The 27,003-nt window shown below is 41.7% G+C and overlaps 1 protein-coding gene, 1 long non-coding RNA gene and 5 gene segments (V, D, J or C); 6 read left to right on the forward strand and 1 right to left on the reverse strand.

The window, feature by feature from the left end:
• The window catches only part of LOC103118610 (immunoglobulin lambda variable 8-61-like), a 583,882-nt gene that overhangs the window by 444,735 nt on the left and 112,144 nt on the right, over positions 1 to 27,003 (forward strand).
• The window catches only part of LOC103118591 (immunoglobulin lambda-1 light chain-like), a 397,547-nt gene that overhangs the window by 253,301 nt on the left and 117,243 nt on the right, over positions 1 to 27,003 (forward strand).
• The window catches only part of LOC103118563 (immunoglobulin lambda-1 light chain-like), a 350,334-nt gene that overhangs the window by 195,817 nt on the left and 127,514 nt on the right, over positions 1 to 27,003 (forward strand). The gene's annotated exons all lie outside the window — the stretch shown is intronic.
• LOC132539107 (Ig lambda chain C region-like) overlaps positions 1 to 27,003 on the forward strand; it is a 304,786-nt gene that overhangs the window by 155,422 nt on the left and 122,361 nt on the right.
• Positions 1 to 27,003, reverse strand: part of LOC132539108 (uncharacterized) — a 51,338-nt gene that overhangs the window by 12,274 nt on the left and 12,061 nt on the right. The window contains exon 2 of one of the 2 annotated variants that reach the window (XR_009550418.1): positions 1,970 to 2,081. This is a non-coding gene — a long non-coding RNA (uncharacterized LOC132539108). Of the gene's footprint in view, positions 1 to 1,969; positions 2,089 to 27,003 lie in introns of both variants that reach the window. The other variant, XR_009550417.1, reaches the window with a different exon arrangement.
• LOC132539106 (immunoglobulin lambda variable 3-9-like) lies at positions 19,427 to 21,022 on the forward strand. The segment is given in 2 exon segments: positions 19,427 to 19,508; positions 19,896 to 21,022. Coding segments are annotated over 2 exon segments (375 nt in total).
• Positions 25,847 to 26,522, forward strand: LOC132539105 (immunoglobulin lambda variable 3-25-like). The segment is given in 2 exon segments: positions 25,847 to 25,916; positions 26,077 to 26,522. Coding segments are annotated over 2 exon segments (477 nt in total).

Raw genomic sequence — 27,003 nt, forward strand, 5'->3', positions numbered from 1 at the left:
ATACTTCTAGGGATATATTCCAAGGACTCAAACATACCCATCCAAAAAGTATGTGTGCACTTATGTTCATAGCACACAATTCATACATAATAACCAAAACGTTGGTGCCCAACAACAGATGAATGGCTAAGACAGTGCCACATTAGTAAACAACATATTAAGAATAATGAACCCACCTTCTCTGACCCATCATGGATGGAGCTAAAAAGAATTAAGTCATGTAAGGCAAGTCAGAAAAACAAAGAAGAATTTGGAAGATCCCAACTCATAAACAGAAGTTAAGGAAGAAGAACAGAAAGGGAAAGTCACAGCAGAAGCTGACTGAGTTTGGAGTATAGCACTTCCCTCAATCACTCCAAGGTTAACGTTCTCAGATGAAGTAAGGACTACAAAAGTTGAACAAGAGCAAGAGACTGGCAGGCATACTTTAATGATGGCACTATTGTTCATTACCAGGCCACCCCAACACCCAGAGCCCTAGTCATGGAATCCTGAGAACCCCACACAGACATGATGGGCCCAAAACTAACAGATCCTCTTCTCATCTGTCACTGGTCATCTCCATCAGGAACAACATAGTGGACCCTCTTGTGGGCATCTCAAGGACCTTGCCCTCAATGTAGGTCAACAATCGTAGAGACTGTCTGATTCTCTGAAAGGAGGTTGGGCCATCATACTCTACCACTCCAGGAAGATGGGTCTGGAGATGGGTGTAGCCTAAAATGTTCCTAGTCATGACCACAAATTGTAATCTCAGGTCTACAGGGATGCAGAGGTTACACAGGCTTTTGCACAAAATATGGGCACCAGATCAAATCAATGGAGTTTACAACTTACAGTATATATATTTACTTTCTCATCTTTGCTAGGTACTTTCTTTCCTGATACAGATTTCTAGACTCATTTCCAATTTTAACACCCTCTCCCCAGACTTTACTTTTGGCCTACATGCACGTTAGCTATTGGGCTCAGGTAAAAGTTACTAATACTATGGGCCCCTTGGAATATACCTAAAATAGACCTACTAGCTTTTTCCAAAATGAAGGCCCCAAATCTCATCTACTATATTCTTGCCTTTAGTTTCCTGACTAATAAACATTTATTCAGCTTCATATCTTAATTTTTTTTAAGTCACCAAGTTGCAGATGCTACTATGATGCCAACCTGACTTCCTTGGGCAGATAGCTTCAGCCATATATCCCAGAACTCCATCTCACAAGAGGCCTGCCCAACTAGGGAAAGACGGATACAGGCTGGGAGTATGGATCAACCTGTTGATCCATTAGATATTGTACTTGTACGTTGTTCCATGTCTCTGGGTTCTGCCATGGCTGACCCCCTGCCCCTTTGTGCATCTACCTCCCTTGGGACCATAAGATCTCCTTAAGAATGCCCATGTTCAATGAAGAAGCAACTACAGGAGCCAGACCTTCCACCTTCCACAACCCATAATGATCCTGGATCCATGCTCCCAGAGGATAAAGAGTAGGATAGCATTCAAGGGTAGAAATGGGATATGGAATTCTGGTGGTAGAAATTGTGTGGAATTTCACCCCTCTTATCCTACCTATACTCTTGTCAATATATTTTGTAATCTATAAATAAAGTTTTAAAAAGTCCTAAAATCACCTGTGTTAAATAGTAACATATGTAGGCACACTCTCAGCCTTCAGGATCCAGGGGGCACTGTGAGTTCTAGTTTGAGGACCCTAATTAACATAAGTGCTTGTACTTTGTTCAAACTCAGTGGGTGTGGGTTATTTTCCCTTTGATACTTCTACAGTTGAATCAACTAAGTTCACAATTTCCTTCAAATTCAGGACTCTATGGAGGGAGGAAAATAGAAAAATAGAAAAAAATGAAAAACATCTTCCACCATGAGCAGTAGATGGTACTAGCTGTGCCTTAGGGGTTAGGGTCCAAATCAGACTACATGCCTTTGTCATTTGAGCAATAATTAAATTAGAACCCTTAGGTGGTCTAAGGATGCCTTTACAATCTTGATTTGCATTATCAAAAGCTAATTGTTTGATAAAGATTTCTGAGGCCTCTTGGTTAGCAGTTTGTCTGTCAATTGCCTCCTATAATCTATCAGTAAAATAAATAAATAATAAATAAAATATTTAAAATATATTTAAAATAATAAATATCTATCCCAAATATTGATTTTAATAAAATAAATATTTTAAATATTGTAAGTAATATATACATTTTAATATATATGAAAAATTTGTAATATACACATAACATAATTTCATTTCACTATCATAATCTTCCATCTTAGATAATATGTAAAGAAGGGAAAACCAAACAAAACAGAACGATGAAAACGTAAGTATTTGAGAAAGCATTGCTGCCAGAGGGCAGAAAAAATACAAGTGTAAACAACCAAAACCAAAAGTTGCTTTGATTCAAGGTGTCAACTATGTACACAAAATATCTAGACTTGAAAATTACTGACACCAGAAAATAAAGATATATCCTTCAACTGAAAGTAGAAAAAAACTTAAAACAGTGTAGGTTTCTATATACCACAATGCCAAACATTTGATAATTTCACAAATTCCTAGAACTACACAATTGATTCCAGCAAGCAATATAACAAATAAGTAGAAAATTTGTTCAAAGCAGCAGCATGCAAAGAATATCAATCAGAAACATAAACTACCCACAGAGGAAGCCCCAGAGGCAGATGGAGTCACTGGCATATTATATTTAACATTTAATGAAAAATTACTACCAATTATACATAAGCTCATGCCCCCAAAGATGGGGTATTACTAATTCATTTTTATTCCTTCAGTTATACTTTTTTATTGGGATATTCATGGTTTACAGTGGATAGTAAAATACAGTAGATGGTACGTGTGTAACATTTCTCAGTTTTCTGCATAACACTCTAACCTCCCACTAGGTCCTCCTCTGCCATTAGGTGCCAGACCCTAACAATTGTCCCACTCCTATCCCTGAGTCCTTTATTTTGTGCATTATGGCAAATCCAGTCCAAGTTCTGCTTTGGAGTTTCCCTTACCTTTCTGTTCTTATTATTCAACTTCTGTTTATTAGTGAGATCATCCCATTTCATCCTTCTCTTTCTGGCTTATCTCACTTAACAAGATTCCTTCAAGCCTCAGCCAAGATGAGGTGAAGAAGATGAATTCACCTTTTTAATACATTTTATGTGACCACTATAACTCTGATCCAAACCTGATGAGAAGCTCATAGGAAATAAAAGCATTCATCAGTGACCCTGAGGATATAAAAGTATAACCTTCCACACACAGCTAGATAACCTAGCCCAGCAATTTACAACACAGCAATACAGTAGTACAGCCACTTCTCCTCATGTAGTTTCCAAATCCCCAGTGGATGCTGAAATCTACACTTAGTAGATTGACCTATTCTATGGCTATGACAACTGTTACTCACATGACTTTGCTCAAATTTATTTACAAATAAGGTAAATTAAGAGATAAACAAATACAGCCTATTAAAATACTAAGAACTATATACCATAACAAAATGTAAGCAAGCATGCTTTCTGTCTGTCTCTCTCTGTCTTTCTCAAAATATGTTATCATTGAAAAAATAAGTGGGGGAAATGTGGAGACGCACCCTTTAAGTAATGATTTCACCAGGAGCAGAGAATCTGGTTCAAGCACCTGAACACTTACTTGTGGGGTTGGAAGGTAGGGGTGAAGCTTCATGACCAGTGAAGCAGGTCTACAAATATCTATCTTACTCCATCTCTTATTTCACCTCTTCTCTCAATTTCTCTCTGTCCTCTCAAATAAATAGAAACAAAAATGCCACCAGGAGACATGGATTTGTAGTGCCAGCACCAAGCCCAGCAATATCCCTGCTGGCAAGAAAAGAAAGAAAAAACCTTTTCAAATATGGGGTGAACATTTTTTTCTTGCCAGTCATATTTACTAAATTCAAAATGATGATGCCCCTAATGGAATTGTCCAACCTCAATGTCCATGAGTAGCAGAGAGAATCTCACTGCTAAAGTTTCAGAACTGCAGCCTTACATGAGAAGTGAGTCAAGAACCTGAGCATCCCAAATTACTTCAGATTTAGTTCTCTGTGGAGGGAGCAATGCGAGTGTACCCAACTCCTGCATAGACAGGCCTATGTTCCATAGGAAAACACAACTTTAAAGGTTTGAACTTTTGAGCACATGACAGAAGAATGTGAGATTGGACAAACACTGGAATATACAAGATGGAGTCCTGACAAAAGGGCCCTGCAGACCTAGGATGACTTGGAAAGGGCAAGGCCTGAGGAATGGTGAAGGGCAGGATAGAAAGGGACCAGAATCCACACTCTGCAAATTCTAAATTCACAGAGGACAATGACTGGAAGAAAATCAAATTCACTAATCATTATTTTAGTTACATTGAGGGAAAAAAAATCATTTAACTTCTCAGTTATATTGTTCTCATCTGTTAGAAGGAAAGGATGATTGAGCATAGCTGGTCAGATTCCTACTAAGAAAAGTTTACAGAACTCATAGAGGTCCTGCAATATACTAAAAGCATAAAAGTCTCAATTCTGTTGAACCAGTGATGGAGGAGAAAATCAATAATCCTGAGCAGCAGGGGGCACCATGCATTTGCTCTGGGGCACTCTGTTACTCTAAGTCCCCTGGACCATGATCACATACAAAAGGTATGTTGAGTCTCAGGAGACACTTCTGTTGCAAAGTCGACATTCACACTGAAAATAACATCTGCCTCTAATTCTGACCTCAGGGAATTACCAAACAAAGGGAAAAGGGATTCAGAAAAATACATTTAGAGTGTGAATAGATTTGCATCCAGTGCTCCACCTTCTTGAGCTGCAATAAGAGCAGAAGAGACAGGGTGCTGAAGAGACCAGAGCAGCTGGGCAATCTAGAGCACAGCTCCTGGAAGCATCTCTCACCATGCACTGGGCTCACTTCTGTCTCTTGCCCCTCATTTTCTCCACAGGTAGAGCATCCTGGGAACTCAGGAGGTTGTTAGTCTTTGCAGCCAGGGTTGTCCTGAGCAGCATCAGTTCAGTATCAACACACTCAGAATTTCCTTGTTTTCTTTTCCAGGTTTTTGTGCTTTGCCTGTGCTGACCCAGGCCCCATCTGCATCTGCCTCTCTGACAAGCTCAGTAAAACTCACCTGCACCCTGAGCAGTGAGCACAGCAACTACTGGATTGCATGGTATCAACAGGAGGTAGAAAAAGCTCCTAGGTATTTGATGTGGGTCGGAAGTGATGGAAGTCACAGCAAAGGGACTGGGATTCCTGATAGATTTTCAGGCTCCAGCTCTGGGGCTGACCGCTACTTATCCATCAACAACATCCAGCCTGAGGATGAAACTGACTATTACTGTGGTGCAGGCTATAACATTGGTGGCCAGAATGGTTTACCACAGTGCCACAGACCAAGGGGAAGTTAGAACAAAGTCATAGTTTTACCAACTCCCTGTCCTTGTGTTTCTCCAGAGAAGTTAGTACCAGCCTTTTCTAGGAACTTGACACCTTTAACTCTCATATGAAATCTACTAGCCTGATCTTATTCCTGTCAACACTAATAAGAGAAGGAGTAGGTCAAAATTTAAGTCTCTTTGACCACGAAAAGTTCTGTGTCCTACACCAGAAACCTGTAGGGAAGATGTTGAGTAAGCCCAGACCAGTCAGAAAGGAAGGACATTCTGAAAGAGTGAGTGCTGTGACAAGATTGAGACTCAAAATACATTAGTTCCTATGATCCTCTTAGGTAGAGCTCATCAGTATTGAAGGGCCCAACATTACTGTAGAGAAAAAGGAGTTTTTGCCACCTGAAGAATTGAAACCTAGAGCAGGAAGAACAAATGCTGCACCTGCTTGAGCTACAGTGAGGGAATTAAAAAACAGGGTCATATGGAGGTCACTGCAGTTGGGCAATCTCAGAGCAGAACTCCTAGAAACTTCTCCCACCATGGACTGTTTTGCCTTCTACTTCCTGCCACTAACATTCTCCACAGGTAGAGCATCCTGGGAACACAGGAGGTGTCTGATTCCAGTATTTTCCATCTCATTGTAGTCTGAGTTACATAAGTCTTTTATCAATGCACCAGCATTGCATTTCTGTTTTCTATTCCAGGGCTGTGAGCTGTACCTGTGCTGGCCCAACCCTCATCTGTATCTGCCTCCCTGGGAGCCTCTACCAAGATCACCTGCATCCAGTGCAGTGAGCACAGCAACTTTTGGATTGTATAATATCAACTGAAGGCAGAGAAAACTCTTCTATACTTGATGAAGGTCAATAGTAATTGAAATCACAGCAAGGGTGGGTTGAAACCCTGATCACTTCTCAAGCTCCTGCTCTGGGGCTGATTTCTATTTATCTATCAACAATATCTAGTGTGAGAATGAGGCTGATTATTTTGATGCCACTTTTTATATTGTCGGTAATTGTCCTGTTAAGCCACAATGACAGAGACAATGGGTAAGTGAAGACAAAAATATGCCTCCACCATCTCTTCAACTCAGAGGTCTGAAGCTCAGCTGTGCTCAGTCCCTTTGATAAGAACTTTAGAATTCTGAGCTTTTTTTTTTTTTTTTTTAACCTCTACAAGACACAGATTTTTGTGATCCTGTGAGGTAGAGCTCATCAGGAATAAGATAGTCAAGGCTGCTGAAGAGGTAAATGAGCTGATAAACATATAGAATTAAAACCTGGATGAAGGACTACAGGTTCCATGTACAATTCACAGAGAGTTTCTTCACTGTATCCTCTAGTCCTGATATTTTTTGTCTCATTGTCTATTTCCTAGACCTGTCAATTGACTTTAATACACATTCACAGTATCTTCATTCCCTGCAGTTCTGTTAAGCCTCTGCTTCGAGAATGCCTGCATGGCCTGTATTCAGAGATTACATACCTTTATATGTATAACCATAAAGCACCTATCTTGGACTGAGGTGAAGGGGCATAGAAGAATTCTGGATGCTCCCCATTTCTCATCCTTTGTGTACTTCCTTTTTGTTGCTTCTGGTCCCTGGAGGAGAGTCTCTGTATTAACTCTCCCTATTCCTCCAAATGATGTATGTTTAACCATTAATGATCTGGAGCCAGGCAATGGTACACTTGGTTAAGCATTCACATTAATTACAGTGTTTGAGGACCCAGGTTCAAGCAACTAGAGAACACTTCACTAGATATGCCACTGCCTGTTGCATTCTTAGGATGTGAAAGAGAAAACTAAACAAAATAGAAAGATGGAAATAAATAGATATTAGAGAAGACATCAAGGCCAGAGAGCAGAAAAAAAAATAGTAGTGTAAAGAACCCAAATCAAAAGTTGCTTTGATTCAAAGGATACCTTTTGTTCTTATTTTTCAATTTCTCTTCATGAGTCAGCTCATCCCATCTTCATCCTTCTCTTTCTGGCTTATCTCCCTTAACAAGATTTCATCAAGCTCCACCCAAGATGAGGTGAAGAAGGTGAATTCACCATTTTTAGAGAATTCTTTTTACTTATTTATTTATTTATTTATTCCCTTTTGTTGCCCTTTGCTGTTCTTCTCGTGGGATGGCCTCTTCTTGGGTGCAGACTCCTGACATGCCCACCCTGTTGCACACCAGATGCAGGGGTCTATGAGAATGTCACCTGAGGCAGCAGGGACTGAGTCTTACGGGGCTCACTCTGTGTCCGCGACAAGAGATGACCCAGAGACCAAGCTGATAGCAATGATCCATTTATTGATTAGAGAGGCAAGGATTTTAAGGGGTTACAGAAGGAGGTAGCTTGTTTATACTATATATATGGTTAAAGCAGAAAAGGGGCAGAGAGAGGTAAGAGGTTGGGAAAACTATCAGGTGAATGATCTAAGGAATGAAGAAGCTAGGCTTTGATGTGTGTGGGTGTACGGGTCCTTGGGAGTCAGGAGGGTGAGGTTTGGTTATAGTCTTATTCAGAAGGGCAAGAACAAAGAATTAAGAAAAGGGGCCTCTGACAGCATCTGTGTAAGCAGGAGAGCCGTTTTGGGAATGAGGAAGTAAGGTTATCAATGGCTAGCAGACAGAGAGGTGTCCTGAGGGCAGAGAGAAGATGGGTCAGGTATGATAACTTCAGGTGGCTTTTGAATAAGCAGACCATTTGGCTTAAAGACCAGGAAGTAAGCTATTGTATTGGGAATTCAGAGTCCCTGTGAGGCAGAGAGTCTGACAGGTGAAGCTGAACCTGAAGGCTGTTCTCTCCCATGCTCAGTCTCTGGTAGAGAGAGGCTGACAGGAAGACCGTGTTCCTCAGGCACCCATCTTTCTATGGAAGGTTCCACCAAGCTCAGCCATATACAAACAATTTCCCTACCGACCTTGTTGTTTTATTGTTGTAGCTATTATTGTTGTCATTATTGGCTAGGACAGAGAGAACTGGAGAGAGGAGGGGAAGACAGGGAGGGGGACAGAAAGATAGACACCTGCAGACCTGTTTCACAGCCTGTGAAGCGACTCCCCTGCAGGTGGGGAGCCGGGGGCTCAAGCTGGGATCCTTATGCCATTCCTTGGGCTTTATGCCACATGCACTTAACCTGCTGTGCTAACACTCAACTCCCGAATGAATTCACCATTTTAAATTCACTTTATGTGGCCACTATAACACTGATACCATAATCAGATAAAGAGCTCATGGGAAAGAAAAATATCAGTTGATAATTCTGATGATATAAAATCATAACCTTCCAAACACAGCTAGAAATCCTAACCGAACAATTTAGAACAAAGGAATACAGTAGTACAGCCACTTCTCCACAGCCTATGTTCCAAATCCACAATGTATGTCTAAATCTGCACGTAGTACAGAAACTTATTCTACAACTATGATAATTGTGACCCACGTGACTTTGTTCAAATTTATTTACAAATAAGTAAGAGATAAACAAATATAATCTATTAAAACACTAAGAACAATACACTATAACAAAATATGGGTGAACGTACTCTCTCTCTCTCCAAATAAACTATGATATTATTGAAAAAAACTGGGAGGGGCAGGTGGAGGCACACCCTGTTAAGTGCACATATAATCATGTGTAAAAACCCAGGTACAAACCCCTGTTCCCCCACCTGCAGGGGACCAGTGAAGTAGGTCTATAGGTGCCTACTTTTCTCTCTCCTCTCTATTGCCCCTCACCTCTCAATTTCTTTCTGTCTTGCCAAATAAAATAGAAAAAAGAAAACAAAAAACAAAAAAATGGCCACCTGGAACAGTGGATTCGTAGTGCCAAGCATCAAGCCCCAGCAATATCCCTGCTGGCAATAACAAAACAGAAACAAATACCTGTTCAAATATTGGGCAGGTGGGGAGTTGGGCGGTAGTGCAGCGGGTTAAGCACACATGGTGCAAAGCACAAGGACAGGCATAGGGATCCCGGTTCAAGCCCCCAGTTCCTCACCTGCAGTGGGGTCACTTCACAGACGGTGAAGCAAGTCTGCAGGTGTCTATCTTTCTCTCCCCCTCTTTGTCTTCCCCTCATCTCTCCATTTCTCTCTGTCCTATGTAACAACAACGACAACAATAATAACTACAACAACAATAAAAACAAGGGCAACAAAAAGGAAAATAAATAAAAATTATTTTAAATTTTAAAAAAATTTTAAAAAAATTATCGGGCAGGTGAACATTTTATTTCTTGCCAGTCATATTTACTAAATTCAAAGTAATGAAACTTTTTTTTTTTTGCTTCCAGGATAATCTCTGGGGCTCGGTGAGTGCACCATGAACCCACTACTACTGGAGGCAATTTTTTCCCCTTTTGTTGCCTTTGTTGAATAATGACACTTCTAATGGAATGGGTCAGCCTCATTTTCCATGACTAGCAGAGACATTCTCAGTGCTAATATCTAAAAACATGAGAGGTGAACCAGGGATCCCAGCATTCTAATTTTCTTATTTTTTAATATTTATTTCCTATTGTTGGCCTTGTTTTATTGTTGTAGTTATCATCGTTGTTGTTATTGATGCTGTCATTGTTGGATAGGTCAGAGAGAAATGGAGAGAGGAGGGGAAGACAGAGAGGGGGAGAGAAAGACAGACACCTGAAGACTTGCTTCACCGCTTGCGAAGCGACTCCCCTGAAGGTGGGGATCCTTATACTGGTCCTTGTACCTAACCGGAGCTTAACCTGCACTTAACCTGCCGCACTACTGCCTGTACTTCTGCACTCTAATTTTCTTCAGATTCAAGACTCTGTGGAGCGAGTAGTATACCCACTTCTACACATAGATGGGCCTATGTTCCACTGGAAAACACATACTCTAAAGGTTTGAATTTTTGAGCACTCAACGGAAGAATGTCAACTTGGACAAACAGAAGCTGGAGTCCTGACAAGAGGGCTCTGCAGACCTAGAATGATGTGAAGGGAATAGGACTGAGGAATGGTGAAGGGCAAGATAGAGAGGGCAAGAATCCAGACCCTGTGAATTCTGAATTCAGAATGTCAAAGGCTTGTAGAAAAGCAAATTCACTAATGAGTGTTTTCATTACATTAAGGAAAAAGAAGCCTTTTAACTTCTCCATTTTAGAATTGTTATCTGTTAGATGGAAGGGATAATTAAGCAGAGCTGGTCAGATTCCTGTCAATGACAATTTAAAGTGTTCATCCAGGGCCTGGCATACACTAAACTCAAAAAAGTCTCTGTTAAACCAGTGATCAAGGAGAAAATCAATAATCCTGAGCAGCAGGGGGCACTGTGCATTTGCTTTGAGGATCTCTGTTAATCTAAACCCACTGGACCATGATCACATACAAAAGATATGCAGAGTCTCAGGAGACACTTCTATTGCAAAATCAGCATTCACACTGAAAATAACATCTGCCTCTAATTCTGACCTCAGGACAAAGGGACTGAGAAAAATACATTTAGAGTGTGAATAGATTTGCATTCAGTGCTCCACCTTCTTGAGCTGCAATAAGAGCAGAAGAGACAGGGTGTTGAAGAGACCAGAGCAGCTGGGCAATCTAGAGCACAGCTCCTGGAAGCTTCTCTCACCATGCACTGGGCTCACTTCTGTCTCTTGCCCCTCATTTTCTCCACAGGTACAGCATCCTGGGAGCTAGGAGGTTTTCAGTCTCTGCAGCCAGGGTTGTCCTGAGCAGCATCAGTTCAGTATCAACACACTCAGAATTTCCTTGTTTTCTTTTCCAGGTTTTTGTGCTTTGCCTGTGCTGACCCAGGCCCCATCTGCATCTGCCTCTCTGACAAGCTCAGTAAAACTCAGCTGTACCCTGAGCAGTGAGCACAGCAACTACTACATTGATTGGTATCAACAGGAAGCAGAAAAAGCTCCTAGGTATTTGATGAGGGTTTATAGTGATGGAAGTCACAGCAAAGGGACTGGGATCCCTGATCGCTTCTCAGGCTCCAGCTCTGGGGCTGCCCGCTACTTATCCATTAACAACATCCAGCCTGACGATGAGGCTGACTATTACTGTGGTACAAATGATGGCAATTATTATGCCACAGTGACTCAGACAAAGGGGAAGTATGGGCAAATATCATGTCTCATGATTCTTTCACTCACAGGGACTCAAACTGATCTGAGCCTAGTCCTATTCTTGGAATCTGGTATATCTGATTCCTCTTGTGAACTCAATCAGTCTGACTTCCTTCCTGCCACAAAAAAAAAAAAAAGAGGAAGAAGAGGAAGAGCAAGTCAAAATGTGGTCCCTTTGACAACATTCTGTGTCTTCTACCACAGACCTTGTGGGGAGGATGCTGAGTGATATCATGCCAGTAAGAAAAGAACAAGATAGATAGATAGATAGATAGATAGATAGATAGATAGATAGATAGATAGATAGATAGATAGGGAGACTGTGCAGAGAGCACGAGGTCCCCAAGACACTTGAGATCCAAGCTCCCTGTTGGAATTAATCAGGAATGAGAGGGCCAAAGTTACTGGAGAGAAAAAGGAGTTGGTCACATTAAGAATATTAAGATCTGGATAAATAAGAGCATGTGTAGGCTAGGCAGTAGTACAGCAGTTTTATTTGTATCTATTACCAAGCACAAGGACAAGGGTTCAAACCCCTGCTCCCCATCTGCAGGGGGTCCACTTCAAAAGTGATGAAGCGGGTGTCCAGGAGTCTTTCTTTCCCTCTATCTTCCCAACCTCTCTCAATTTCTCTCTGTATTATCTAATAAAATAAAAATTAGAAGAAAAAATTAAAAAAGAAGAGCATGCCCCATCTTCCTATCCCAGATCCTGTACTTCAAGGGCACCTACATGTCTTGTAGCCAGATATTAACTACATATACATATGTGGTCACAAAGCACCATGCAAATGTCAGCTGGCCAGTCATGAATGCAGACAAAGGAGTCTAGAAGAATTCTGGATATTCCCCATTTCTTTCATCTGTATTTGAACATTTGACTTTTTCTAAAAGTCTGGGTTATTACCAATAGAACTGCTATGCTGAAAAAGCAGTAGATAAGATCTGATAGTGATTTATGATAAAGATACTTAAAAATTGGAAATAGGGGGTCGGACAGTAGCACAGCAGGTTAAACGTACGTGGGGTGAAGCACAAGGACCAGTGTAAGGATCCCAGTTTGAGCCCCCGGCTCCCCACCTACACTGGGAGTTGTTTCACAGGCAGTGAAGCAGGTCTGCAGGTGTCTATCTTTCTCTTCCCCTCTGTCTTCCCCTCCTCCATTTCACTCTGTCCTATCCAACGATGATGACATCAATAACAACAATAACTACAACAACAATAAAAAACAAAAAGGTCAACAAAAGGGAAAATAAATATTTTTTTAAAAATTGAGAATATCAGGAAAAATCTTCAATATAATAAAGGCCTAGCACAGCGAGTTAAGTGCATGTGGCATGAAGCCAAAGGACCAGCATAAGGATCCTGGTTCGAGCCCCTGTCTCCCCACCTGTAGGGGAGTCGCTTCACAAGAGGTGAAGCAGGTCTGTAGATGTCTATCTTTTTCTCCTCCTCTCTGTCTGCCCCTCCTCTCTCCATTTCTCTCTGCCCTATCCAATAATAACAACAACAATAATAACTACAACAATAAAGCTATAAGGGCAACAAAAGAGAAAATAAACAAATAAATATAAAAAAGTAAAACATATATATATAAAACAAAGGCCATCTATGACAAATCTGCTGCCAACATAATACTGAAGGGGGAAAACCAGGAAGCTTCATCTCTAAAATCTGGAACTAGAGAAGGATGTTTATTCTCACCACTATTATTCAATATAATCTTGCAAGTTTTTGCCAGAGCAGTCAGGCAGAGATACTGAAGGAATCCAAATTAGAAAAGGAGAAAGTTAAACTGTCACTATTTGCAGATGGTAGATGGCATGATAATATACCTAGAGAACCCTAAAGAGTCCGTCAAAAAGTGCTACTAGAAAAACATCAATAAGTTCAGTAAAGTATCAGGATACAAAATCAATACAGATAAACTTGAGGTATTTCATTCATTCATTCATTTATTTATTTTTACCTCTACGGTTATCGCTGGGGCTCAGTGCCCACACTATGAATCCAATTGCTCCATTTTTTAGAAAAGATTTTATTTATAAAAAGGAAACACTGACAAAAACCATAGGATAAGTGGGCCACAACTCCACACAATTTCCACCACCAGAACTCTGTATCCTACCCCCTCCCCTGATAGCTTTCCTATTCTTTAACCCTCTGGGAGTATGGACCCAGGGTCATTATGGATTTTTTTTTTTTAGGATAGGACAGAGAGAGAAATTGAGAGAGAAGGGGGAGAGAAAGACACCTGCAGATCTGCTTCACTGCTTGTGAGGGGACCCCCCACACACACACAGGTGAGCCAGGGGCTCTAACTCTGATCCTTGAGCAGGTTCTTGTGCTTTGTATTATGTGCACTTAAACCAGTGAGCTAGAGTCAAGCCCCCTTAGCTTGAGTTATTTCCACATAAAAGATGAAAAATAAAGAATTAAGAGTTGAAAGCTAAGCAATCCCATTCACAACTGAATTGAAAAGAATAGAATACCTTAGAGTGAACTTAACAAAAAAAGTGAAAGACTTTTGTAATAAAGATGATATGACATTGTTAAAGGCCTCAGATCTGAGACCCCAGACTCCCCTCCTCCCAGCCCTGCATGCAGACTCTGTACAGGGGATGCAGGGGTGGATTTGGTGCTGGTATGTTTAAACCATCTGGTATTTTCAGGAAAAGATATGAAGAAATGAGAAAACAGGACAAAATTGGAGGATCAATAGATTTTCTTAGAGTTTAAATGATAAAAGTTTAAGTTTTTCTCAATATATTTAAGCAAAAGTGAATCTGAATGGTTAGCACCAAATGAAATGCTTCCATTCCTGAAGTTTAGGGAACTATAAAGAGGCAGAACCAGGCAAGTCAGCCCCCAGGCCTGGAAACTGCCAGTTTCAACCTCTGCATTTGAAAAACAATGAAAAGTGATTTGCATGATATGAGCCAGCCTGGGGAGGGGAGTGGGGGGGGGGGCTGGGGTATTTCTCAGCCCACCTAAGAACCTGGTTAAACAACAGATGTTTAACATGAGAAGAGCCCATCTGGAAATAAACATTTATACGAAAGTATTAAAATCTTGCTCTCAGATTCTGGTTCAACTTGCACCCCCTAGCCTCTGCTCCCCCCCACCTTCACTTGCAGCTGAGTGGTCAAACAGACAGTATGTCTCTTTTTCCACTCCCCCCATCTGCTCACACTATTTCTCTTTATCACAATAAATTGATTAAATAAATAAGGATAAAAATGGCAGCAGCAGTGGATGTCATGCAGGATAAAAACCCGAGCATAAACCTGGTGGCAAAAATAGTAATAATAATTAAATTAAATTAAATTAAACTAAATGGATCTCCTTCTCCACTTGAAAACAAAGAAATATTTTACTTAGAGACAAGGAATGTATTGATGTGGTCTGGGAGACTACACCTAGGAGAAGCCTGGAAAACTTAAAATTAAATTAAATTAAATTAAATTAAAAATAAGGATAAAAAAGGACATTGAGTGGAAGTAGATCTGGGGTATCCCACTTCTACAGTGTATTCTGTTTATTAATTTCTATTTTTAATACAGTATTTCTTTTAACACAAATGAAACTACAGGGCTCTTATGGGAAGGGGTCAGGCAAAAACAACAAAAACAACCCATTATTTAAATAAACACCAGCTCCTTCCCACTGAAAATACTAATTCTTAGCACACACACACCACCCCCCTGCAACTTCCCATCACCCTGCCCAAGTTTCTCTTAGAAAAAAGAAGTCAAGATTCTTCAGCAAATGTTTAGCCAAAAGACAACTCTGATTCTTCCACTGCCAGTAAGTCTGGAAATTCAGACAGCTGAGATTAGCTGTCAGGCACCTGGAAATCTGCATTTTCTTCCTTCCTCCTTAAAATTTCCCTGTTTGCTCCTGAGAATAGCAATTTCAGACATTTGGTTATGCTACTCAGTGGAATGGTACTGCCATAGTGAACAGTAATAGTTAAGTTCCTGTACAAAAAGTGCTTATTTGTTTTCTATGCAGAGAAAAATAATTTGGTATTTTGCTTCTTCTTCTAGCGTTTGCCCTTCTTCCGTAGCCAGTCAACAGCGTCAGGTTGAGCCTGATGTAAAGTTTCGAGACCTCCTTTGAATCTGGAGAGGTGGCAGTCGTTGACTATGTGGGTCATAGTCTGTCTGGAGCCGCAGGGGCAGTTCGGGTCGTCTCTGGCTCCCCAGCGATGGAACATAGCGGCGCACCGGCCATGGCCTGTTCGATAGCGATTGAGGAGGGCCCAATCATAACGTGCTAGGTCAAAGCCGGGTTGACGCTTGCAGGGGTCTGTGATGAGGTGTTTGTTCTTTACCTCAGCTGACTGCCAGCTCTGTTTCCAAGAGTCTGGAACAGAGAAGTTCAGTGTAGGCGTAGGGGACCAGATTGGGTGACGAGACGTCAAGCGTTGGACAGGGTGGGCAAAGATATCCGCGTGTATTGGCAGGTCCAGTCGAGCCTAGACGTGGGAAATGAACTTAGATGATGCCGCATCCCTTACAGAGAAATTCCTATCACCCGCCCAAGCTGGTTTCCGCCCAGGAAGATCTACCTGCGAACAAGCCCTGGCCCTCTCAACTTACATTGAAAATGGATTCCAGAAGAATTTAAAGACGGGTGCTGTCTTTGTTGATCTCACAGCAGCCTATTACACGGTCTGGCACCGTGGTCTCCTAGTCAAGATCTCAAGATGCCTGCCTCCATGGGTGGCCAACATTATATCGTTTCTTCTCCAAAACAGAAGATTCCGGGTGCATCTGGGTGACAAGTCTAGCAGATGGAGACTTGTCTCAAGTGGCCTTCCCCAGGGCTCTGTTCTGGATCCTACACTATTTAATATTTACATCAATGACCTCCCAGAAACTTCTTCAAGGAAGTTCATCTACGCCGATGACATCTGCTGTGCAACTCAGGCATCCAAGTTCGACATCCTCGAGGAAACACTCACGAAAGACATGTCTCTGATATCTGATTACTATAAAAAATGGCGACTAATCCCTAGCACTGCAAAAACGGTATCATCTGTTTTCCATCTACACTATGCCTCGGCCTCGCGTGAGCTTAATGTGCAGCTTGGCGATACGAGAATCCGGTATTTTGCTAACAGACAAAAAAAAAAGTTTTACCCTCCTGACATGCGTGAGAGCTGATACCTGATTTGTTGTGATGAGGACAACATGGTAGAATAAAATCATTCACTGCTCAAAATAGTAGTGGAAATACTAATTAGCATACTATAGCTACAATTTATTTACCAGACTATTAAACCATGAGATATGGATAGGCCAAATTTTATGCCCCAAATCCCAAGACCTAAACATTATTTCAGGATTCACTCAAGATGAAAGTAAAGCTTTACTCTAGTGGCATCTAATCTGGAGTATCTTATTATTAGGGGTGTGTTATCACATCCCCCAAGTGCCTGACCTCCACCAGGTATAGACACACTACCACCCCACACACAGCTCAATGAACTGATACATAGAAAAAGGAAAAAAAAAATGTTTAGGGTTTTTCCTTGTCCTCTGTTCCAACCCTGTCAGATTCTAGTCCTCTCAGAAAATGATATTGTTTCTGAACTTAGATATTTGAGGTCCATCACTTCCTCCAGGGTGACCTCATAAAAATCACTTACCAGGGGTCTGGCAGTAGTGCAGCGCGTTAAGTGCAGGTGATACAAAGTGCAAGGACCAGCATAAGGATCCCGCTTCAAGCCCCTGGCTCCCCACCTGCAGGGGAGTCACTTCACAGGCTGAAAAGCAGATCTGTAGGTGTCTATCTTTCTCTCCCCCTATCTTGCCCTCTTCTCTCCATTTCTCTGTCCTATCCAACAACAAATGACATCAATAACAACAATAATAATAACCACAACAAGGCTACAACAAGGGCAACAAAAGGGGGAAAAATGGCCTCCAGGAGCAGTGGATTCATAGTGCAGGCACTGAGCCCCAGCAATAACCCTGGAGAAAAAAAAATCACTTACCCCCTCAGCTCCCCTCCCCTTCTCTGTCATGAGCACCCCTTCCTCTGTGTTAAGGAGAACTGAAGGGACACACTATAGGATCCTAGACACAAGACTAGAAACATAGAAAAAAAAAATGGTGGTGTGGCCTTGCCAGTGCATCTCCCTTAAATCTCTGATCCTTGTCCCATCTGGAGCTAGGTTCTGATTGATTCATTATGACCACCTATCTTTCCATAGCCTCCCATGTGTAACCACCCTCCCAAAGCTCCCTTAGAATGTACAAGGTGCTTCCTATCTTGACTATTTGACATTTCAGATCTCCTACTGTTTGTTGAATCCTACACACTAAAATTTCTTCCACATTCCTTTTTCTGAGAGCAGTTAAAATATCTCTTCTCCAGTGAGACTTCCCCAATTTATCACCACACAGCACATGTCTGTCTGCTTCTACATAAGCTCTGTGAATTGCCTGCTTATCAGTTATTAATTGAATACCTCTCCATATAATTATTTTTATAATCATGTAATTATTAATTATTCATGTTTATTATTTGATTGGTTCTGTTAATAACTATAATCTTTCAGAATGTTTTTTCATTTAGTTAAAATAAGTAAATATAAATTTTAAAATAAGGGAAATAGATATTTATATTTTTAAATAGAGAGAGAGGGAGTAAAAATTCATATAAGAGAGAGAAGCCTGAACCTCTGTTTGCTCCATGTGGCACTGGGAATGTTGGGAATACAAGTTCTGAGCTCTACTAACACAGCTGTTTCCCCAGCACACAGGAACACTTTTAAATGCAAGAATGCCTACATGATAATAAAAGGCATAAAAAACAGAATTCCAGAATTCCAGAGGTCAGGCAGTAGCATAGCCGGTTAAGCGCACATGGCTGGAAGCACAAGGACTAGCATAAGGATCCCGGTTGGAACCCCTAGCTCCCCACCTGCAGGGGAGTCACTTCAGAGGTGGTGAAGCAGGTCTGCAGGTGTCTATCTTTCTCTCCCCCTCTCTGTCTTCCCCTCCTCTCTCCATTTCTCTCTGTCCTATCCAACAATGAACATCAACAACAACAATAATAACCACAACAAGGCTACAACAACAAGGGCAACAAAAGGGGGGAAAATGGCCTCCAGGAGCAATGGATTCATGGTGCAGGCACTAAGCCCCAGCAATAACCCTGGAGGAAAAAAAAAACCCCAGAATTCCATATTTTCTCCACCAAGTTAGATGTAGAGTAAGTTATTCCTTTTTAAAAATAATAGCACTTCTAGTGGATACTTTTGATGAAACTCCTTTATTTCCTTGGAAAATTTTACTCACTTAAAATATCCCTAACCTAATAAAATAAATCCATGCAATTACAGAAGTTAGGGTGAAACAGCTGTATGCCAAGTTCCATCCAAGATGAGGTGGAGAAAGTGCAATCACCATTTTTAATAGCTGAGTAGTACTCCAAAACAGTTTGTTCCTGGAGTTCAGAATAAGGAAAAATATATAGCATCTCAAAGATTCCAGGAGTGATTGAGAATAAATGAACATTGTTAGTTTCTGCTGCTCAGGAGCTGTGACCTATGGCAGGACCTGTCCCTTCCTAAATCTGGCAGTGTCTCCTAAAAAAAAAAAAGTCCTCAATGCAGACAGATTCATCTGATCTATGGGGCAGTCTGGTCAGTAAGAAACAAGAAAAGGAAACCTTCTATGAGTAGAGATAGCACCTGACCCTCTGGGACCAGCAAAAGGATCCCTGGACTAATGCTGGTTTGTTCAATGACAAACCCTTCCTCTCTATATGCATATGGGGGCATCACCCTCCTCTGAAAGCACAGCAGCACCCTGAAGCCTTGGCTGATTTGCATATCCAGCAACTCTCTCCAGCAAGGGGATAAGAGAGGCCTGGGAGTAAACCTGCCAGCATCAGCCTGAGGGAGCAGGAACAAGGATCTCACCATGGTCTGGACGCCTCTCCTTCTGGGCCTCCTGGCTCACTGCACAGGTGCTATCTCCAGGCTAACAGCCATCCCAACCCCAGGGCTCTGAGACCAGCCTGGCCTTGACTTTGAGCTCAGCAGGTGCTGCCCGTGGGAACAGAGTACACCTGACCCTACTGCAGACTGAGGGGCTGCTGGGTCTGAGACCCCACTGTGCTCACTGCTCTGTGTGAGCCTCAGGAAGGTCACTTGCAAGGGAAAAGAGGGGTGGTGAGGGTGTCATTATTTAAATTCTGCATCCACTAGCCAGGCCCATAGGTCACTATCTGAGACTGAGGAAAGGGGGTAGCATTTACATTTAGGATATCTAGAACTCAGGTAAGATATGAAAGCTGGGATTAATTTGCAAGTGTCTTTTTTATTCAGCCCACTGGTCCTTTTTTCTCTTGCAGGATCTGTGGTCTCTTATAAGCTGACTCAACCATCTTCAATGTCTGCAAACCTGGGGCAGACAGCCCAGTTGACCTGTGGAGGGAACAACATTGAAAGAAAAAGTGTTCATTGGTACCAGCAGAAGCCAAGCCAGTCCCCAGTACTAACCATCTATAACGATAATAGTCGGCCCTCTGGAATCCCTGACCGCTTCTCAGGCTCCAACTCAGGAAATATGGCCACCCTGACGATCAGCAAGGTCCGGACTGAAGATGAGGCTGACTATTATTGTCAGGTGTGGGACAGTAATGATAAAGCTCACAGTGATAAAACACAGATGGGGAAGTGAGACACAAACCCCTACCCCATCTGGGTCACACTCTTCCTGCAGCCCCAGGATGACTGTAGACACAGCAGTGAGCAGGTTTGACCAGATCCTACATTTCAGATCCCAGGCTTCTCTCCCTCAATTCTTCCTGTCAGGTTCTGCATTCTGGACCAGGGGTAAATTTATGACACCAGAACCTATTGCTTTCTGGGGGTATATGATCAGATATAAAGTTATATGTGGGAAAAGGAGCAGACAGAGAGAGAGAGAGATCTTCAATACCCATATGGAGATCACTTTTGTATACAAATCCATAGGATAAGACCACAACAATTCCCATTAAGATCAGTCCCTGAAATTCTAGCCTCCAATAGAAGCAAGAAATTCTGAATGGATGATACTAACAGAGTAAGCCCCTATTTTCATTGATATTATTTTTCAGGCTTTACTTAGCAGCCATTATTGCTGGAATACCCCAAATACTAGGAGATCTCAGTGGGAATTTAGTTGATTCAGAAAATTGCCTTCGCACATTAATGCTTCTTATCAAAGATTTTTACTTTATGATGCGGAGGTCTGATTTCTGTCTCTGAAGTCAGGTAGGATGATATGCAAGTCCCCAACATGATAGCTCTCCTAAGACCTTTTTTTTTTAATTTTTAATTTTTGATTATCTTTATTTACCTATTGGATAGAGAGAGCCATAAATAGAGAGGGAAGGAGGAGATAGAGAGTGAGAGAGACAGAGAGACAGAGAGACACCTGTAGCCCTACTTTACCACTTGTGAAGCTTTCCCCCTGCAGCTGGGGACCAGGGGCTCGAACCTAGGTCCTTGTGCATTGTAACATGTGCGCTCAATCAGGTGCACCACCACCTGGCCCCCTGAGACCTTTTTTTTTTTTTTTAATAAATTCCTGCTTTTAAAAAATTTTATTTTGGGAGTTGGGCGGTAGCGCAGCGAGTTAAGTGCATGTGGCGCAAAGCGCAAGGACCAGCGTAAGGATCCCGGTTCAAGCCCCAGTCCCCACCTGCAGGGGAGTCACTTCACAGGCAGTGAAGCAGGTCTGCAGATGTCTATCTTTCTGTCTCCCCCTCTCTGTCTTCCCCTTCTCTCTCCATTTCTCTCTGTCCTATCCATCAACGATGACATCAATAACAACAACAACTACAACAATAAAGCAAGGACAACAAAAAGGAATAAATAAATATAAAAATTATTTAATTTATTAATTAATTAATTTTTGCCTCTGAGGTTATTGTTGGGGCTCGGTGCCTGCACCATGAATCCACTGCTCCTGGAGGCCATTTTTCCCATTATGCTGCCCTTGTTGTTATTGCTGTTGTTGTTCTTGTATAGGACAGAGAGAAATTGACAGAGTAGGGGACACAGAGCGGGGGAGAGAAAGACATACACCTGAAGACCTGCTTCACCTCTTATGAAGCAACCCCCTCTCCAGGGGCTTGAACCAGGATCATTAATCCAGTCCTCATACTTCACAGCACATGTACTTAACCTGCTGCACTATTGCCTGACCCCCATATAAATTCCTAATGAGTAAACTACTCTTCTGCCCAGCCTTGCTTCTTTCACTTCCTTCTACATTTTCTGAACAGGCAGTTCTCTGAGCCTGCTCTCAGGAAACCCAAATCAAGATGGCAGCTGTTATTACCATGGTCAACAAAGATTCAGTATCACTAGAAAGTTACAAAGGTTTCTCACGTAAATTTTCAATGCAACTCAAGGAAGGTATCATGATCCTCCCTTTCCTAAAACAAATTAAGAGCCAACTGCAGCAGGTTCTGATGATTCTGAAAGTCATGTGTAGACCAGATGCATCTCAAAGGTGAATCAATGGAATGCTAGGCAGTTAGCTCTCTGTACAACTTGACAAAGAAGGAAGATAATTCAGCTTGAGGAAGAAGATGGATGGAACCAAAGGTGACTATGCTTACTGAAATAAGTAAAGAGGTGAAAAACAACAACTATCTATATATGTCTGTGGAATATAAACACTTAAATCATAGAATTTTGACCAAATAGCAGTCAAATAGCTCAGATGTTTTGAGAACTAATAGTTTTTTGAATTAGGACACAGAACTTTTTTTGGGTCAATTATCTATGTAGTCATACAATTTACGCCTTAGTTTAATCACCAATAAAAGTCATATAAAAATAAAATGGCTGTTCTTTCCCTTCTTTTTAAAAATGTTTTATTATCTTCAGTTATTTATTCGATAGAGATAGTCAGAAATTTAGAGAGCAGGGGGAGGTAGAGAGGGAGAGAGACAGAGAGACACCTACAGACATGCTTCATCACTCATGAAGCTTTTCCCCTGTAGGTGGGGACCAGGGACTCGAACCTGGGTCCTTGAGCATTGTAACATGTGCACTCAACCAGGTGCGCCACCACCCAGCCTCATTCTTTCCCTTCTATCTCCAGACTTTTTATCCAGAAGTTTCTATTTAAACCTGTTATAACCATAAACAGGGTCTCTTTTATAGAGCTGTTTTTATAAGTATAAACAGTTTATAAACCAAAACAGTCTAATCCTTATCCATATGAAATCCACACAATAAACAAGGTCTCCAGCTTAAAATATAGCAGAGTTTTACATAATATGATAAATCTTTGCCATGATCAATAAGAAAAAAGCAAGCAATTGACCCACAGGATGGTGGAAATCATTAAGCAGTGATATTTATAATTTTCTCATCTGAAAGATGCTTCATAGGTGGTAGTTTCAAAGTTGAATTATAAAAGTGACTCCTGATACTAAACTTATCTTAGATGGTAACTGAATGAAAGAAGAAATCATAATATATATCCAAGTATATTCACATGACAATGAGAAAGAACAGTTCGGTTCTCCTATAAAACTATTTTCTACAACTAAACCTTTCATTTTCTCCAGTGAACCAACTCAACATGTATGGGAAAACCTCCAGCATATATATCTTAGCATGGCAGGCTTGTGCTTGCCTCAGGATTGTACAACCCATGGCCTAATTACTCTGCACGGCTAATAAGGGTTTGCGACTTCTCAAACACTAAAAGGTGTCTGTGAAAGCCAAAGCTTGGCTGACAGGCCATCATAGCCTATTAGATACTCGATGTAAATGATGGGGTATGTGATTTGTTAACTGTTACAGTTATATATCTACTGAGGTTCCATCAGGGGTATTAGTTAGGAGAGACCCTGAAATATAGTCTTCTCTTTAGATTTGGTGACCCTGCTATCCCTTATCACTGATGCAGTCCTTTGCAAGCTCTGTTTGTGCTCTCTAATGAACTCTTCTGCTTTCTTTGCTGATGTAAACTGTTTTGGAATTCTTCTGATGTGTCTTGTAACTAGTTTATAGAATGCAGTGGATTCAGCTGTCAGTGCTACACTACTTACAATCCTCCTAAAGGAGAGGATTGTCACCCCAAGTTTCTCAAAGAACCAGATAAGTCTTTGAGTAATCTTGACTGTTCTTGCATTAGAGACTATGAGTTACATCTGGACAACCCTGCCCACTGGAACTTCCACCAACAAAAGGTTTTGTGGGTCATAATTTAGATCATTTGACAACGCAATCAGTGTGTCCTCCATACAAGTTGAGGGAACAATACTGAGAGTGGCTTGAGCAGCCAGGATGAACATGACCCTGAAAGAGTTTCTGTGCTGAGATAATCATGTTTTTAAGAGCCATAGTCTCTGTGCTCCAATCATGGACTCTGCTCTAGTAATGGAAATAAAATTTAGAGTCCTGGGGTGTCCCTGGACTACAGAAGCAGGTGTGTGGACTCTGACTTCATCATGTGTAGGAAAGCTCCTATCAGAACTGATGCAAGAAGCATCTGAAGTCAAGGAAGGTGGGACAGGAAGTCATGCATCCTAAGGGGGAGGCAGAGGTGGGAGCAGAAGGGGATTGGGTGCTTGTGAGGAGGGCTTTGCCAGAACAATGTGAAGCAGCAAGGCTTTTCCAGCTGTTATAAATGGTACCCATGGATGACTGCACATATGCCCACAGAATGTTTCGAGGGGATGAGTAGGACATGCTACTGAAACAGCAGTGGGTATGGAGAGGGAAATATCAAGGTTAGAATCATGTTTTCTCTGTGAAGTCTCAGCTTGTGTGTGAAACAGTTCATTTCATTATGTTCTTGTCACCAGGTTAAATCTCTATATACAATTTTAGACTGGAATTTAGGTGTGGTAAAGTATTCTCCTTGAGTTCAACTTCCCTGCCAATTCACTGCTTATTAAATCTACCAGCTAGAATTCCTTGCCTTTCTCTATCCCCTCCCTTCAACCATGTGCAAAGGCTGAGTTCAGACTATAATTTGAAAGCTCCTATGTTTACCAACTAAAACCTATGCTCCCTACTCCAATAAAAGATTGCTCTAGAATGCTTTTCAGTGACTTTTTCTCCCCAATAAGGCTGCATTTTGAGTGTTGTACTGTGAGATTTCCTTAATGTTTACATCATAATTGGGGATCAAAAGGACAATGGGAAATATGTCAAACCCCATTTGAATTACACATAGTCATATCCTCAGGAATTTTCATGTTTATAGCATTAAATAATAAACCATTGATTGGGGACTGGGCAGCGGTGCAGTGGGTTAAGCGCATGTGGCGCAAAGCGCAGGGACCCGAGTAAGGATCCCGGTTTGAGCCCCCGGCTACTCACCTGCATGGGAGTCGCTTCACAGGCGGTGTATAGGTGTCTGTCTTTCTCTCCTCCTCTCTGTCTTCCCCTCTTCTCCCCATTTCTCTCTGTCCTATCCAACAACAAACAACATCAACAATGGCAATAATAATAACCACAATGAGGCTACAACAAGGGCAACAAAAAGGGGGAAAATGGCCTCCAGGAGTGGTGGATTCATGGTGCAGGCACCAAGCCCAGCAATAACCCTGGAGGAAAAAAATAAAATAAAATAAACCATTGATTTTAGATGGACAGAGAGACAGAAAAATTGTAGATATGATGATAGAAAGTAGAGAGAGAGAGAGAGAGAGAGAAAGAGAAAGGAATGGGGCCAGGCGATGGTGCACCTGGTTAAATGCACATAATACAGTACACAAGGATGCAGGTTCAAGCCTCTGGTCCCCACCTGTAGGGTGAAAGCTTCACGAGTGGTGAAACAGGGCTGCAGGTATCTCTGTCCGTCCCCCTCCTCTCTCAATTTTTCTGTCTCTATCCAATAATGAAAATAATTAGATAAATATTAAAAAATAAAAGAGAGAAAAGTTCATTCCCTATCTTTGGAGACTTGTCCTCTGATCATACTGACATGGTGTGAGATAGTGATAGACAGCTGAGAAGCTGCTTCTACAAACCCCAGTTGAAAGAGGGTTAAAAGGCCCAGTAGAGACCATTTCTCATGTGTTTACAATGGTAGCAGAGGCAAAAAATAAAACTCTTTTACTTAACACCAAACCAAACTCATGTACACCCCTTTGATAGTGACCATTGGCATAGCTATCTGACTAGATCAGAGTCTTTTTTATATGTAAGTCAACAGTCAAACATTCAACAACAGCAAAGAGGAAACACAAGTAGGAAAAAAAAAACAGGAGGAAATAGATTTGCATGTCAGCAGAGAATAAGAAATGCTTTCAAGTCCCATCGTCTGAACTGTAGCCTGAGAGCAAGATCCTGGGGTATCTTCACCATGGCCTGGAACCCTCTCCTGTTCATCCTCCTCACCTTCTGCACAGGTGCTGCCACTTAACCCTTTCCCCAGGGATGAGCCCCCAAAGAATCCTGGGAGCAGCCTGACTCAAGCCTTCAGCTCAGCTCAGCGGCTGCTTCAGGAGTGTAGCAATTTGTGGGAATTTGACCCTCATCCTCACACTCTTCTCTCCTCTTCTCTTGCAGGGCATGTGGCCTCCTCTAGTCTGACTCAACCATCCTCCATGTCTGTGGCCTGGGGACAGACAGCCAAGATTACCTGCCAGGGAGTGAACTTTTATGCTCACTGGTACCAGCAGAAGCCAGGCCAGGCCCCTGTGAATGTCATCTATACTAATAGCAACCGACCTTCAGGTATCCCTAACCGGTTCTCAGGCTCCAAATCAGGAGTCACAGCCACCCTGACCATCAGTGGGGTTCAGACTGAAGATGAGGCCGACTATTACTGTCACAATGCTGGTGCTCACAATGACGCAAGCAGATGGAGAAGTGAGACACAAACCCCTTCCCTCTCTGGTTCTTACTTTCCTGCAGGCCCAAGAAGACTGTGGCCACAGCAATGTGTCCGAGTTAATCTGGAACTGGGTCATGGGGGTGGGGGGGTAGGAGGAAATTAACGAGGGGCACAGAAGGATCTGTGAAGCCACAGGTGATTTTATTTCCCAAGAAGCAGCTTTTATATAAGATTTTTACGGCAAGATCAGAAGTTCAGATCATACAAAAATAAGCTATACCAATATAACTTGTCATATATTTTCTTGCGTAAAGTATTGCAGAATTTGTGGTAGCAGGAGGAGGGGCCACAGACAAAAGAGGCTAACTCAGCTGACTAGAATTCCAAGTCAAAAGTAAAACTAAACAGTGATGAGAACCAGTATGTCCAGAGTGAAACATTCAGACTTATTCTTTACAATCTTTTTATCAGGTAAAGTTAAGCAGTAGCTGCTTGGCCTAGCTACCAGGGTGTCAAGATATAGAACAGGGGAATTTTTGTCTTAACCCATGTTGAGTCAGTTTTTAACTAAAGGGATGCATGTTTTTATAAACACATTAAAGACTTTGATCAGAGGAATTTGTACATGCAATGTAACAAGAGCACTGTGGCCCTGGAAC

The sequence above is a fragment of the Erinaceus europaeus genome, chromosome 6 (assembly GCF_950295315.1).
Source record: "Erinaceus europaeus chromosome 6, mEriEur2.1, whole genome shotgun sequence".
In the NCBI taxonomy this organism is placed as follows: Eukaryota; Metazoa; Chordata; class Mammalia; order Eulipotyphla; family Erinaceidae; genus Erinaceus; species Erinaceus europaeus.